Source organism: Cucumis melo, chromosome 4, assembly GCF_025177605.1.
Source record: "Cucumis melo cultivar AY chromosome 4, USDA_Cmelo_AY_1.0, whole genome shotgun sequence".
In the NCBI taxonomy this organism is placed as follows: Eukaryota; Viridiplantae; Streptophyta; class Magnoliopsida; order Cucurbitales; family Cucurbitaceae; genus Cucumis; species Cucumis melo.
In genome coordinates this window covers 31,822,746-31,836,143 of record NC_066860.1, presented here as the reverse complement: position 1 = coordinate 31,836,143, position 13,398 = coordinate 31,822,746, and the positions used below count along the sequence as shown (strand labels likewise).

Sequence of the window (13,398 nt, the reverse complement as noted above, 5' to 3'; positions counted from 1 at the left end):
TTTTTTAATTGAAGGATGCAATTAAATAAATAGACCTCAAACTCAAAATAAATTGTGTTATCACACCTATGCTATATGTAATTTTCATTTATAATTATTATAATTACTAGAAGACAAAAAAGCACCCAGTAATCCATTTCCCAAAAGATTAAAACAGCCATCAAGGAGAAATAAAAATAAAAATAAAAATAACCCACGGCTTATAAATAAACTCCATTGCTGCACCTCAAAATCAGAGCTTGAGAAAAACAAGAAGAAGAAGAAGAAAGAATAAACGAGAGAACTCAATGACGAGGAAGAAAGTGAAATTGGTTTGGATTGCAAGCGACAATGCAAGAAAAGCCAGTTTCAAGAAGCGAAGGCTCGGATTATTAAAGAAAGTTAGTGAACTCACCACTCTCTGTGGCGTTTATGCCTTCGCCGTCATTAATGGCCCCGACGAAGACCATCCTGTCATCTGGCCATCCCTCTCCGCCGCTCAACACCTCTATCGCCGCTTCCACAGCCTTCCGGAAGTAGAACGCCAGAAGAAAATGACGAACCAAGAGACCTATCTCAAAGAACGCACCACCAAGACTCAAGATCTGTTAAAGAAACACATCAAGAAGAATCAAGAACTCGAACTCGATCTCCTCATGCATCAATTGCATCAAGGTCGTCAGATTTACCAACTCACCAACGGCGAATTGCTTGGATTGTTCTGGATGATCGAGGAGAGGATAAGAGACTGTCGAAAACGAATCGAGTATCATCATCAGGTTCATCGTCTTCCTCCTCCTGGACTTGTTACTTCTAACTCTCCTCTGCTTGAAACAGAGAACAATGAGATGGATCTGATTGATAATGGAAGGAATTTGATGGATCAATGGTTTATTGATATGGTGATGAACACCAACGATAAAATTGGTGGAAGTAGTAGTAGTATGGCAGGGGAGTTAGGGTTCGTTCAAGCGGAAGGGAACGGAGTCGACTTGATGAATGGAGGAGGAAGTTCCATGGTGGAGGTCAGCGAAATAGGCGGAACGGGAACGATTATCGTAGAAGGAGATGGTGAGGAGAACAATTTGCTATCGGAATGGAATTTTGGGGGAAATGACGATTCTGGAATGAGTGAGATTGAGAAGCTTGTGAACGATATCGGTGGCGTTGGTGGTCATGTTGAGCTTAATGCTAGTTCAATGGATTTGAGTCACGAACAAGGCGATTTTGGAATCAACTGCAACGTCGTCGGAGGTCCCATGGGGAGTCTGTATACCGATGGCGTTGAGGTGAATGATGATGCAGAGATGATGCTTCATGGATTGTATGAAAATGGAATAAGTGGGGAAGAAAATGTGAATCAAAATGGAAACGATCAGAATGAATTAGAAGAAGATGATGAAGTTGAAGATGAAGATGATGAAGATGATCTTCTAAGCAAGGAATGGTCAAACAACTTTACTCCATGATTGTTGCTAATTAACTATCGTTTAATTAAGCTCTTAATAATGGAGAAATTTAAGCTCTTAATATATAAATATAATTATGTATTATGTTGGTATGAATTATGAAGATCATTATTGTCTAAAGGAATTAGATTAGTGTACTAATTAGTTTCTTATGAGTAGTTGAAATCTAATTCCCCTTTTAGATTAATGCGGGAAATATTTGGTGTCTTAATTAAGCATTTTCTAGTGAAACAAAAGAAAAAGAAATCCAAAGTGCTTAATAATCTTATTGTCTTTTTTTTTTTTATTTTGCGAAGATACTTTTTAGTTTTTAGATATTGGAAAGAGATCACAACTTTGCCCATGATGATCACCATGACTAATAATGATCAATTACTTTGTAGTATTTTTATCCAAATTATGTGAATTTTAAAAATATATTTCTTCTTGAGTTAATTATTAAATACTTTTTTCAATAAATCTAAATCAAAATATTTATAAAATTTTGAGTTCCATCGATCATAGAACAAACTTCTATTACCGTTATCAATATGACTGATAGAAACATATCAATGTCTATCATTAATAAAATGTAAAAATTTGTAAAAATTTCATTTTTATAATTTGTTTGATAGACAAAACATTTAGTAAATATTCGGATTCATTTCGATATATTTAAAAATAACTTATTATTATTATTATTATAAGAGAAAGAGTCCAAGAAACAAAGGTCTCCCATGCATGCAATTGAGGGAAGGTGGCGAGGTGAGACGTGAGGCCTGAGGGTGTGAGAGAGTGTGCTTTGCATTACTTTTTATAATTAACTATTCTTTGGCTTATTCTGGGAAACAATTTTTGAGGAATTATTCTTTTGAATATTTAAATCATACAACATATTTCAACTCATTTAAACACATATTATTTCTTTTTTAATAAAATGAGAATGACTGCATCTAGGGAAAAAAAGAACCATTCATTAATATTACCTATATGTTATGTTTATTAATATTAAAAATATACTATGTATTATACATTCGTTGACAATAATATGGGTATCTCGATAATTGACCTTCTAAACAAGTCAAAAATGATGTAGGTTACGTATCTAGTATGTCGGTTTCAAATGAGATCATAAGATTTTATACTATGTAAACAACACGTGCACAACGGGAATATCGTACAATTATAGAATATGTCTAATCATAGTGATCTCCACAAGCGACAAAGATAAAAATAGTAGCCCCAAAAGCATAATATAACGCCATCTAGACTTAAAAACATATTTTCAGTTATATTTGGAAAAAATAATGATTATAACTATCTCGACTTAAAAATATATTTTTAGTCATAACTATATATCGAGGAAAGTAATGATTATATAGTTTTTTTTTATTAATCATTTGATTTTTAAAAATTAAGTTTATAAATACTCTCCAAACTATAACAAATTTACCAAACATGTAAGTCTAGCTTAGTCTCTAGATTTATTTCTTAACTAACGAATCTAGCTTCTACAGTTTCAATTTTATTACGATTTAAATCTATGTAGACTTTAAAATTTGTAATAATTTCAGATAATTGTGCTTTTAGAAGAATCGATAGTAAAATAAAGTAATTAAATTAGCAACATTTGGTAAATTTTAGTTTTAAATCTGAAAAAGTAGATAAATTATACATGTTGTTTGATAATTAATGATATATATATAGTTGTGATTAACAATTAGTGACTAAATAGACCTATAAAAATTCACATCTTTTAGTTTTCAAATAATTATTTCAATTTTAATTTTAGAAAATATAATTATTTAAAATGTTGTCATATATATATATATATATATATATATGCTTTGAACATAAATTTATATTTTGTTGGCTCTAATTATTTGTACACTATAAGATTATTTGTCAAATATATATGAGAACAATAGTTGCAACTTTTATTAAAAAATATATATATCATATTTTTTTAAAAAAAGCATTAAACTAATCAATTTTCATTTATAAAGAATTAAATGAACATATACATATCAATCTTATCACTTCTAACACTTAAATTATTACCCATTAAAATGTATAAATTATATTACAAATCTCAAGGATCATACAATACTAAGGAAGAGAAAATATAAAACCTTACAAAATTAAGAGTGATTATTGCGATAAGAACAAAACAAAAAGAAAAGAAAAACATTTTATAACAATAATAATAATTCAAATATCAATTCAAACTGATTTTTTGTAACCGTAGTTCCCATTTCATACTTCTTTTTTTTAAATAATAATAATAATAATGTAGTTTTTTTTTTCAATTCTAAATGACAACTAAGAATGATATTTTAATATTTAATTTTGGTTTCATTACATAATTAAAACCACATCTGTTCCAGATTTTCCAATTTGACAACTCATTTTGCCATTCACCTATCACAATTATTCGTCTGTTTTCTCACAAAAACATCAATTATATATATATATACACACACACACACACACACACACATTCCTGACTTTTTTTCTTTTTCTTTTAAATATATTTTCTCAACTTTTTTATACCAATTATTTAGTTTAGTAATTTAAAATTTGTTTAGTAATTATTTAGTTTTAAATTTCGAATTATTACAATGTACTGTGTTTTCACCTCATTCTCTATACAATATTTGAAACATTTGAATTCATAAGTATAAATTATATCTCTTAATTGATGTAAAGTTTATGTTATTTGACTTCAAAGTTAAAGGTTTGGTTTCTCTTTTCAAATACTGTTTTATATATAAAAAGCAAGAATATCTAAACAACTATGTAAAAACCTTACCAAGATAAATAACTTGAACGTGTTCATCTTTTAAAAGTAACCATATTTTGTTGAAGAAAATTAAAAACCAAGCAGTTTTCAAATAATTTCAGATATGCAGTAATCACATAACTTTAGAAAATATTTTTAATTATCATTAGATATAAATTAGCTAGAATTTTTTTGAAAATGAAAATTTAATATCTAAAATTTTGAGTTGAGTCGTAAACAAGAAAAGAAGAACGAAAGCAAAGAAGAATGGATGAAAATAATTAAAGTGTAATTTGAAATGACATCAATTATTATCATTATCGGACGTTCAAACTCGAAATTATCAAAACAATGGGTAGAAAAAGAATGCAAAGAAGAGAGAAGATAAGGATGGGGTTGGAACTTGGAGGTAAAAAGATAAGATTAAAGGGCACGGAATTCACACAGAGAGAACAGTATTTGATCAAAGCTAATTTGGCCTTTTCTATTTCAGTTACTAATGGTAGGTCCTACCAATGGTAAAAATGATTATCCACTGCCAGCCGCTAATTTCGAGATTATTGAATCAAGTGAGACTCAAACCGAAGTTGTGCAAAATCAACATTGCCACTATAATCGAAGTCCAACATCGATTTCTTTGTTCTTTTCCAACATCCTAATTGAATTGTGATAATCGTTTTTGATGAACCTATCTTAAATAATAATAATAATAAAAAAAAAGATTAATTTAATACTTAATTTGTTCACTTTTAAATTCAAATTTCATATCATCAAAATTAATCTTTGAATAAATAATGAAATGGCGATTTTGAAAATGAATCTCAAACAAACATGTATCCTAATTCGCCAGAAAAAGAGAGCCCAAAAATAGGCATTGAACTATTGAAAGAAGGGAAAGGCAACAAACAAATGGGGAAAGAGAAGAAATTCAACACTGTGATATTTGTATACAAAATACATACAACACTAGTCGTCCCAAACCTATTGTTAACACATTTAATTAATGAGAAATGAAGAAGATTTCAAACGAATTTGTTGCACAAACTGAATTATAGCATACAATGATGGAAATCATGACAATATACATCAACAGAAATATGGTCTATTAGAAAATCTTGTTATACTGACTTGTGAGAGAATCTTTGAGGTTCGAATACAGATTGAAGAGTGAGTACTGACGAAGTCTCGACACTTCATACCAAGAGTTGAAGACAGAAAGATGCTTATCCGTGCCGGAGAATGCTAACTGAATTGCGAGACTACAATCGACAGAACCACCATTGTTTTTGCAGCTGTTTGTTCTGATTGCGCAATCCTGATTGTGGATGCAAACAAAGGTATTGTTGTTTGAACATTGAGCGCAACCATCCCTTTTCCAGAACAAGTTTTGCAGCCTTCCTTTTTCAAACTCAAGCACCTACCCACAAGAAAATTCAATGGATTTGTTATCAATCTTGGATGAGCTGTTTGATAGTTAGTCTAGATTATGTTTTTACGTTTTTAGATTTGTTGAAGAAGTGTTTGGTAGGCAATCTAAATTATATTTTTGGAAATTAAAAAACAAAGTATTATAAATTACAAGATACTACAAAATAATAATTATAGAAAATTTTAAAATAAAACATGTCACAAATTTTAATAATTAACATTTTATACTCGACCTAATATTGTAAAGTAGTTTTATGGTTTATAAATAGCTTATGAAACACATTCTGAACAATTATTCAACTTAAAACGTAATTTCTAAATATGCTATCAAACACACATCTAAAAACATATATACAACCTTGTTTTCATCGAATCTTTTGTTTTCGGATTGCCTATGGAGAGACCCTAAACAATTAAAATCCTGTTTTGAAAATGTTGAACATATCATGTTTTATCAAGCCTACCCATTCACATATCCAACAATAACCCCTCCCACTTCTCACCCAAGGATGCTTGCCATAATGTCACGATTAGTTTTACATTGTTGGATAAACGAGAGATTAACAATGAAAATATTGGAGACTACCATATTAGGGCAACGATATTCAATAACTTTTACACAGCTATCTCTCAAATTTCACATAAAAGTTAATTAGTTACAATGTGACCCTGCCATATATCCATTGAATTCTTAATAAACATACCACCAAGTTAGTGTAGTATTGTGTTATTTTCTTGTCTTTAGGTTAAGTTCCTCCGTTCTATGTCTTTATATATAATATTATATTCGTGAGTGTCCGAGCAGCTTATACGAATTTGGACTAATCTCACGAGATAACTGGTCTACCCCTACAGCATTTAGAAAGAAAAACTCATAGAATATTAAATCCTAAGAACCACCATGGATCAAACTCATGACCTCCTAGGTTTTTATTAGATCATGCTCCCTGTTTACTGCTAGAACAACTCGTCATTACATACTTTCTATACGATAAACAGATAAACTTACCAGAGTAAAGCTGGTTACGATATGCTGTTGATCTGCGACAAAAATTGGAGGGGACCTTGCAGCATATTTCCGGCCAGCAAATGCAACCATATAGCCATTTGAAGACTGGTAATGAACGAAAAGAAAAAAAAGAATCATGAGTCCATGGTTGGTAACAAGAACCTAAATCGTCGTCAAGAGGTTAGCTCAATTGGCACTTGTATGTCCCGACAACCAAGAGGATCCAGGTTCAAATTCCCGTATCCTAACTTGTAATAAGAACCCAAAACTAGCATGTTAACGTAGATAAACTAAAAGAAAGAAATTCATATTTATGTGAGGAATAGAAATCAAACTAGCAGAGCTATAAATTTCTTCCTTCTAATATGGTTCAACTCTCTCAAACACCAACTAAGTTCCTTCTTTTTTCTCTACTAAAGTTCGAGATTTGAGTTTCTTAATAAAATTGAATCGTGCAGACTATCAACCAAAGGAGATTGATTACTAAATTCCCTCAATGAACAAATAACACACGGAAAATCCCAAATCAAATCGAGCTAGCATCGGGCAATCAAAGTAAACGAAGTGATTTCATAAGGATCTGCTCTGTTTGCATCCTAAACCCTAGTAGGAGAGTTTACAAAAACCTATCACTCCAATCCCACAAAACAAATTGATCGTTGCCTTAGACAAATAGTCGCACAAATTCTAACTAAAACTAGTTTCATCTGCAAACGAAGAGCAAACAGAAAATCCAAAAATTCAACAACAAAAAAGAACGCAGATGTTTGAAGAACTAACCGGATCGAAGGAGGACACAGAGCGAGAAGTGTTGACGGTGAGGAGGGAGATCTCATCAACCTTAGGTCTAAACACAGAGATCAGAGAATTTCCATTCGTAAGACCGAGCCTGCTATCGCAAGGAGACAACTGCAATGTTTTGTTGAAGAAAAACTTCTGCTGCGTCGCAAAAGCAAACCCTAAGGTGAAGCCGTCGGAAGTTTCAACAGTTGTGTCAGTGCAAGGTGAGAAAACTCGGTTGTTGTCGCCAGCTTCGACGAGCACCGCTGTAACCAACAGAATCAGCACGGCAGACGCCGGTGAGAGATAGGAAATCGCCATGGTCGAAATGGAACCTTCTGCCGAAGAAGAAAAACCGGCACCGAAGTTGTCAACGGAGATGGTAAAGAGTCAAACTTCATGGAGGAGCAGAAAGAGATTTCTAATTCGAAACTTTAATTGGGCTCGTTTTGAAATGGGCCAAGCCCAATAACAATTGTTTGATACTTAGTTCGTCTTGCTTAATTTAGCGGAAATTTAGGGTAATTAGAATGGTTCGTCTTGCTTAATTTAGCGGATATTTAGGGTAATTAGAATGGATAGCAATTGTTAGAATAATTATTAACCATGTAGCAACATTTTAAATAAATTGCAAATATAGCAAAATCAATCGATGATAGACTTCTATCGTTGATAGACTCCTATGGTTTATCAGTGATAGACCAACATTTGCTACATAGTCTACCAACATTTGCTACATAGTCTACCAACATTTGCTACATGGTCTATCGGCGATAGACTCCTATCATTGATAGATTTTGACAAATTTTGTTATATTTGCAATTTTTTTAAAATGTTGCTATATATTTAATTATTTTGAATATAATTGCTACATTTGCAACTACCTCGAAATCTAAGCTCTTAATTATTAGTTATAAAATTACATGATTATTTTAGCTTACAAATAGATTAAGTATGAGCGTAATTGTAACGAGTAGCAATTTTTAGAATAATTATTAAGTAGGTAGCAATATTTTTAAAAAACTGCAAATCTAGCAAAGTCTATTGGCGATAGACTTCTATCATTGATATACTCTTATGGTTTATCAGTGATAGACCAACATTTGCTACCTGGTTTATCAGTGATAGACCAACATTTGCTACATGGTCTATCAGTAGTATAAACTCTTATCATTAATAGACTTTGACAGAATTTGCTATATTTACAATTTTTTTAAAATGTTGCTAAATACTTAATTATTTCGAATATAATTGCTACATTTGCAACTCTTCCTTGATATAATGTGTTTGGCTGGTTTTACATATGGTATGAATAAATTAATTTATCAAAATAAGTCATATTCCTTATAATAATAGTAAAACCCTAAACCCTAAATCCTAATTCAATTGCACCACTTTATTTCTTTTTCTTTTCTTCTTATAAAACATTAATAATTAGGGACAAAAATACGTTACGAAGCATGCCGTCATATTAACTTAAGAAATATCATCAAAAGAAGAATGACTCATAAGTGTCACATCCTATTATAATTTTAATTTGAAGATAAAAACAAAATATTTGAAATTTTTTAATAAAATCAAAGTGACATCAATAAAAGATATATATAAAATTTTAAAGTGAACCTAACACAAAAAAAAAAACACAATATTATATAAGATAATTGATGGATAAAATAACTTAATATCAAACAATAAGAATAGGATAGAGAAACACAAAAATCGATAACCTAATATGGTGCAATATCACGAACTCTTGCAAGCTATATCTCTGTTAAAAATAAGAAAAAAAAAATCTTAAAACAATTACAGTAATTTTTATTTTTTTCAATTAGCTAAAAATTTTAGTATGAAATTATTACTATGGACAAGTTTTAATTAAATAGTTAAATATCTCAATAATTTTTTTTTTTTTTATGATTAGTTCCACGCCAACAATTTGATCTAAATAAAAATTACTCATATTTTATTGCAAAAATAAATAAATAAAATATCTATCAAATTATTCATGCATTCCATCTAAATGTAATGTTGAATCAAAGCATATTCTTTTTACACTATGACCAAAAAATACTTAGATATAATGTTTATTTAATAGTAATTATAATAGAATAGATCATATGATTAAATTATTAATCGTAGTAGAATGTTTATTTAATGCATTTCTGATCTTCTTGATCTCCATTTAACTTACAAAGAAAATTCACTCACCCATCGATCTAAACAAGGAATTATCAATGGAAAAACAAGCATCTTTATTCACGTACAGTGTAAGAGAATTGTTTATGAATACTCTCTAAAATTGTTCTTACATGATAAGTTTTGCCTATAATGATATTAGTCTATTGTATTAATTGGAAATCAAGCTAATGCCACATCACAAACATACTAGGGATACAAACAACTCTATGAACTCATCATTTATGTTTCTTTTTTTTTCCATGAATGCAAGTTTCTTACATGTGGTTTTAAAATATTTGATAAAATCGATAAACAATTAAAATTATAATGACATTAGAAATTGTTCTATTATAACTATTAAAAGTAAGCCACGTTGATGTAGCTTTTTATCTACAAATAAATAATTTAGGATGGATTGTGAGCTTAAAAATTAGAATATGTTTTTTTTTTGTTAAATGAAAGAATATTATGTATGCAACATAAAAAAAATGGTTGAAAGTTTGACATATCGTTTTGGTAATTAACGTCATGGATAACTTTTGGTCTAAAAAACATGTAAAAAATTAGGAAAAGATAATATAAGATAAATATAAAGTAAAATAGATTTATTCCAATGAGTTTAATCTTAATTTATTAGAATGATGAAAGAACTAAAACCATTACCTCTTTACCTTAGGAGGTAAAGGTAAATTTTGTCTCATATTCACTCTATAGATACATTATCTTAACTTCATACGAGTTATCTTAATATGAGACATGAGATCTTAAACCTAAACGTAAACTTTCAATTTATGACCTTTGAGTTTGGAATTAAAGTCCTTTTTCTTTATTTGAAATGTCTTCTTTTGTTTTAAGTTACAAATTTATCGTTGATGTCACGTGAAGACCGATCATGTCTCCTTCTTTATCTTACATGAATAAATGAAAAAAAGAAAAAAAAATTAGAATAGAAAGATTTGAAGTTTGATGTGGAGGTCAAATAGTTGTAAGTGAGGTAGACTTTTGGTAGACAAATCAATTTTAATTAAATAACATGGAGGCTTTATTTAAATTATAAATAAAAAGAATAGGAATAATGTAGTTCAGAAAGACGTTAGGAGACCTTGGGAGGAACAAAATGAGATAAATAGTGACAAATACGTGTTTGAATGGGTCCACGGCATATGTGTTGACAACTCATAGCACGAGCAAAGTTGACTTATAAACTAAACTTATTAGCAAAATATAAGTTTGATACATAAATTATTGTAAAAGTTAATTTTTTATATTTATTAATTATAGATATTGATAGACTTAAGTATGAGTCGATGTTTATTATTAATAAATTTGAAATTTTGTTATGTTTTATCTTATTATTTTAAAAATAATTATTAAAAAAAATTAGAAAAATTAGAGTAAAAAATAAGTAATGATTTAGTTAATGTAATTGGTTGTTTGTAGTTAAAATAATATGGTGTGAGGATTTGTGTATTAGACCTCAAATAAAAATATAAATAGTTTTAGTGGCAATCCATTGACGTACAAATTAATTGACAATTTGAATGTATTTATTTGGAATGTCTTAACTCAATATTTTTAGTTTATATATATATAAAACTCAATAATTTGGTTTTTTAATTTTAACAATAATTTGATGTTAACTCTCTCTAGTTAGAAAAATGCAATTAAGCGAAGGACAAATGAAATTTTATCTACAAATATTTTCAAATAATAATAATTTAACTGTTTTAAAAATTTGGTATTAATTAGTCATAGCTTAGCTTATGAGATATCAATTATCACTTTGGTAGTTAATAATTTAAATTCGTATCCATTATCACTTTTATTTATTTATTAATTACTTTTATTTACATTTTTCATAAATATATTTTTAAAATTTTTAGTCAAATTTTAGAAACAAAAGCTATTTTTTCTTCAAAAATTGACTTGTTTTTTTAAAACTAATAGTAGAATTTATATAATAAAAGAATAGAGATGTAAGTAAAAGTAGTGCTCAAGCTTAATTGAAAAATAAAAAAAAATAAAAAAAAAATTATCAAATGAAGCTTAATTTTCGTATTCCAGTTTTTGTAATCTATGAAAAAAAGAAAGAAATATTTTAATTTTCTTAGCCATTATCAACTCAATTTTTGTTAGGTAATGCTTTTATATATTAAAACAAGATAAATCTTAAAAAATGGCAAAACATTGAAACTATTTACAAAATGTTACAAAATTCATCGAATTTTCGATAATCCATTTGAAAATTTTGTTATATTCCATAAATAGTTCAATTTTGTGTGTTCTTCGTACTAATTCTCCTAAAAAACAATGTATTAACAGAGGCATTTTCAAACATGGTAGTTGATATAATGAATTAAAGTTTTTACAAAATATAGTAGAATTTCAAATATATCATTGATAGACTTCTATAAGTGTTTACCATTGATAGTATATGAAATTTTACTATATTATGTAAATATTTTCAACAACTTTGTGTTTTACAATAGTTTTTGATATTAATATATATCTATGCAAGTAAATAAATAAATAAAACAATAAAATTGTAATAATTTTATTGAAAATGCAGGGAAATAATGGTAATATGAATACCTACTCACTTAGCCGTTACGTAGACATTTGGCCATATGGTTGCAAATGGAAACTTAGTTGTTTCATTGACAATATATACTTAAAAAAGATTATTTGTTTTTAATGTCAACATTTATTTAAAGAAAAATCATTATAGTTCTAAAGTTGTTCACATAAGAATCTAAAGTTTCTTCTCTTGTCAAACATCAAACTTCATTGATAAAATAATAATAATAATAATAATAATAATAATTTAACATTTTAATTTAATTTACTTTATCAATTTAAAAGATTAAAAAAAAAAACTTCGCCTTTAAACAAATTTGATAAGATTAACAATATGACATACATACGATCTTATGATAAATAACACTGTCATGTATATACTAAAATTAAACTTTTACAAAATTATATAGACAAATTTTCAATTTTGACCTATAAAAAGTTGATGCACAAAAATAATTGTATAGTTCACTTGATCGTATAGAACTTGTATCATCGTTGATCTCGATGTTAGAAGTTTCATCTTACCACCCAATTTTTTTATATGTGTTTAAAAATTGTTGTATTTTAGTTACATAGATAATTTGGTAAATAGTCATAAACACCAACACGCTAAGAAAACATTAAAAATCAAAATAAAAACAGTGCTATGCAACATTTTCACATTTCATTATCAACTTAATTCATTAATGATCATAATACAACAATTAAATAATCCATTCCGGAAGAATTTTTTTTGTTAATATTTACTAAAATGACTTGTGATTCGAATCATTTATTCCAAATATTATAAAAAAAAAATTGAAAAATAATATTATTTTTCTTGTAAAAATTTGAACCCAACGAACATTACTCAACCATAATATTTAATATTTTAATCGATGATATGATACGATGTTTAGACTGATTAAACTTAGAGTTATCAACTAACCCATAGTTTAAAACGAATTGACGTCGATATTAAAATTAGAATCCAACAAACATTATATTAAAAATTGTGGAATTAAATCTATAAGCTATCTTTAAATAAAAAGAGTTTGAATTTGATGTATTTATCATTATTTAAATTTCTTATTTGGGTCTTAACCATATCTATTTCTTCCCTCCTCTCATCTATGGCAGAATCCAAAAATCCTCTTTTTCTCACCTTCAACCTTTTTTCTCTTCCTCCATGAACTCCCCCTCGGACTCCGGCGGCGGCGACATCGGTAGTTTCCCCT

The 13,398-nt window shown here is 28.5% G+C and overlaps 2 protein-coding genes across 2 annotated transcripts; one reads left to right on the top strand and one right to left on the bottom strand.

The window, feature by feature from the left end:
* The first annotated feature begins 232 nt into the window (after positions 1–232).
* LOC103486691 (uncharacterized) lies at positions 233–1,551 on the top strand. Its single transcript, XM_008444715.3, has one exon. The coding sequence runs from the start codon at positions 288–290 to the stop codon at positions 1,446–1,448; it is 1,161 nt and encodes a 386-aa protein (XP_008442937.2). The 5' UTR covers positions 233–287; the 3' UTR covers positions 1,449–1,551.
* Positions 1,552–5,119: 3,568 nt separating this feature from the next.
* On the bottom strand, positions 5,120–7,841 carry LOC103486692 (uncharacterized). Its single transcript, XM_008444716.3, has 3 exons — positions 7,427–7,841; positions 6,647–6,751; positions 5,120–5,626 (listed from the first exon to the last, which is right to left on the bottom strand). Exons 1-3 carry the CDS (start codon positions 7,745–7,747, stop codon positions 5,315–5,317), a joined length of 738 nt encoding a protein of 245 aa, XP_008442938.2. The 5' UTR covers positions 7,748–7,841; the 3' UTR covers positions 5,120–5,314.
* Between the last annotated feature and the right edge of the window lie 5,557 nt (positions 7,842–13,398).

What these genes read in the sequence shown, in the direction of transcription:
- LOC103486691 (XM_008444715.3), top strand. Translation starts at nt 288, where the DNA reads ATGACGAGGAAGAAAGTGAAATTGGTTTGGATTGCAAGCGACAATGCA.
- LOC103486692 (XM_008444716.3), bottom strand. Translation starts at nt 7,747, where the DNA reads ATGGCGATTTCCTATCTCTCACCGGCGTCTGCCGTGCTGATTCTGTTG. An exon ending in CTGTGTCCTCCTTCGATCCG is followed by an intron (nt 6,752 to 7,426) that starts GTTAGTTCTTCA and finishes GTTCATTACCAG; the next exon opens with TCTTCAAATGGCTATATGGT. An exon ending in TCGTAACCAGCTTTACTCTG is followed by an intron (nt 5,627 to 6,646) that starts GTAAGTTTATCT and finishes TCTTGTGGGTAG; the next exon opens with GTGCTTGAGTTTGAAAAAGG.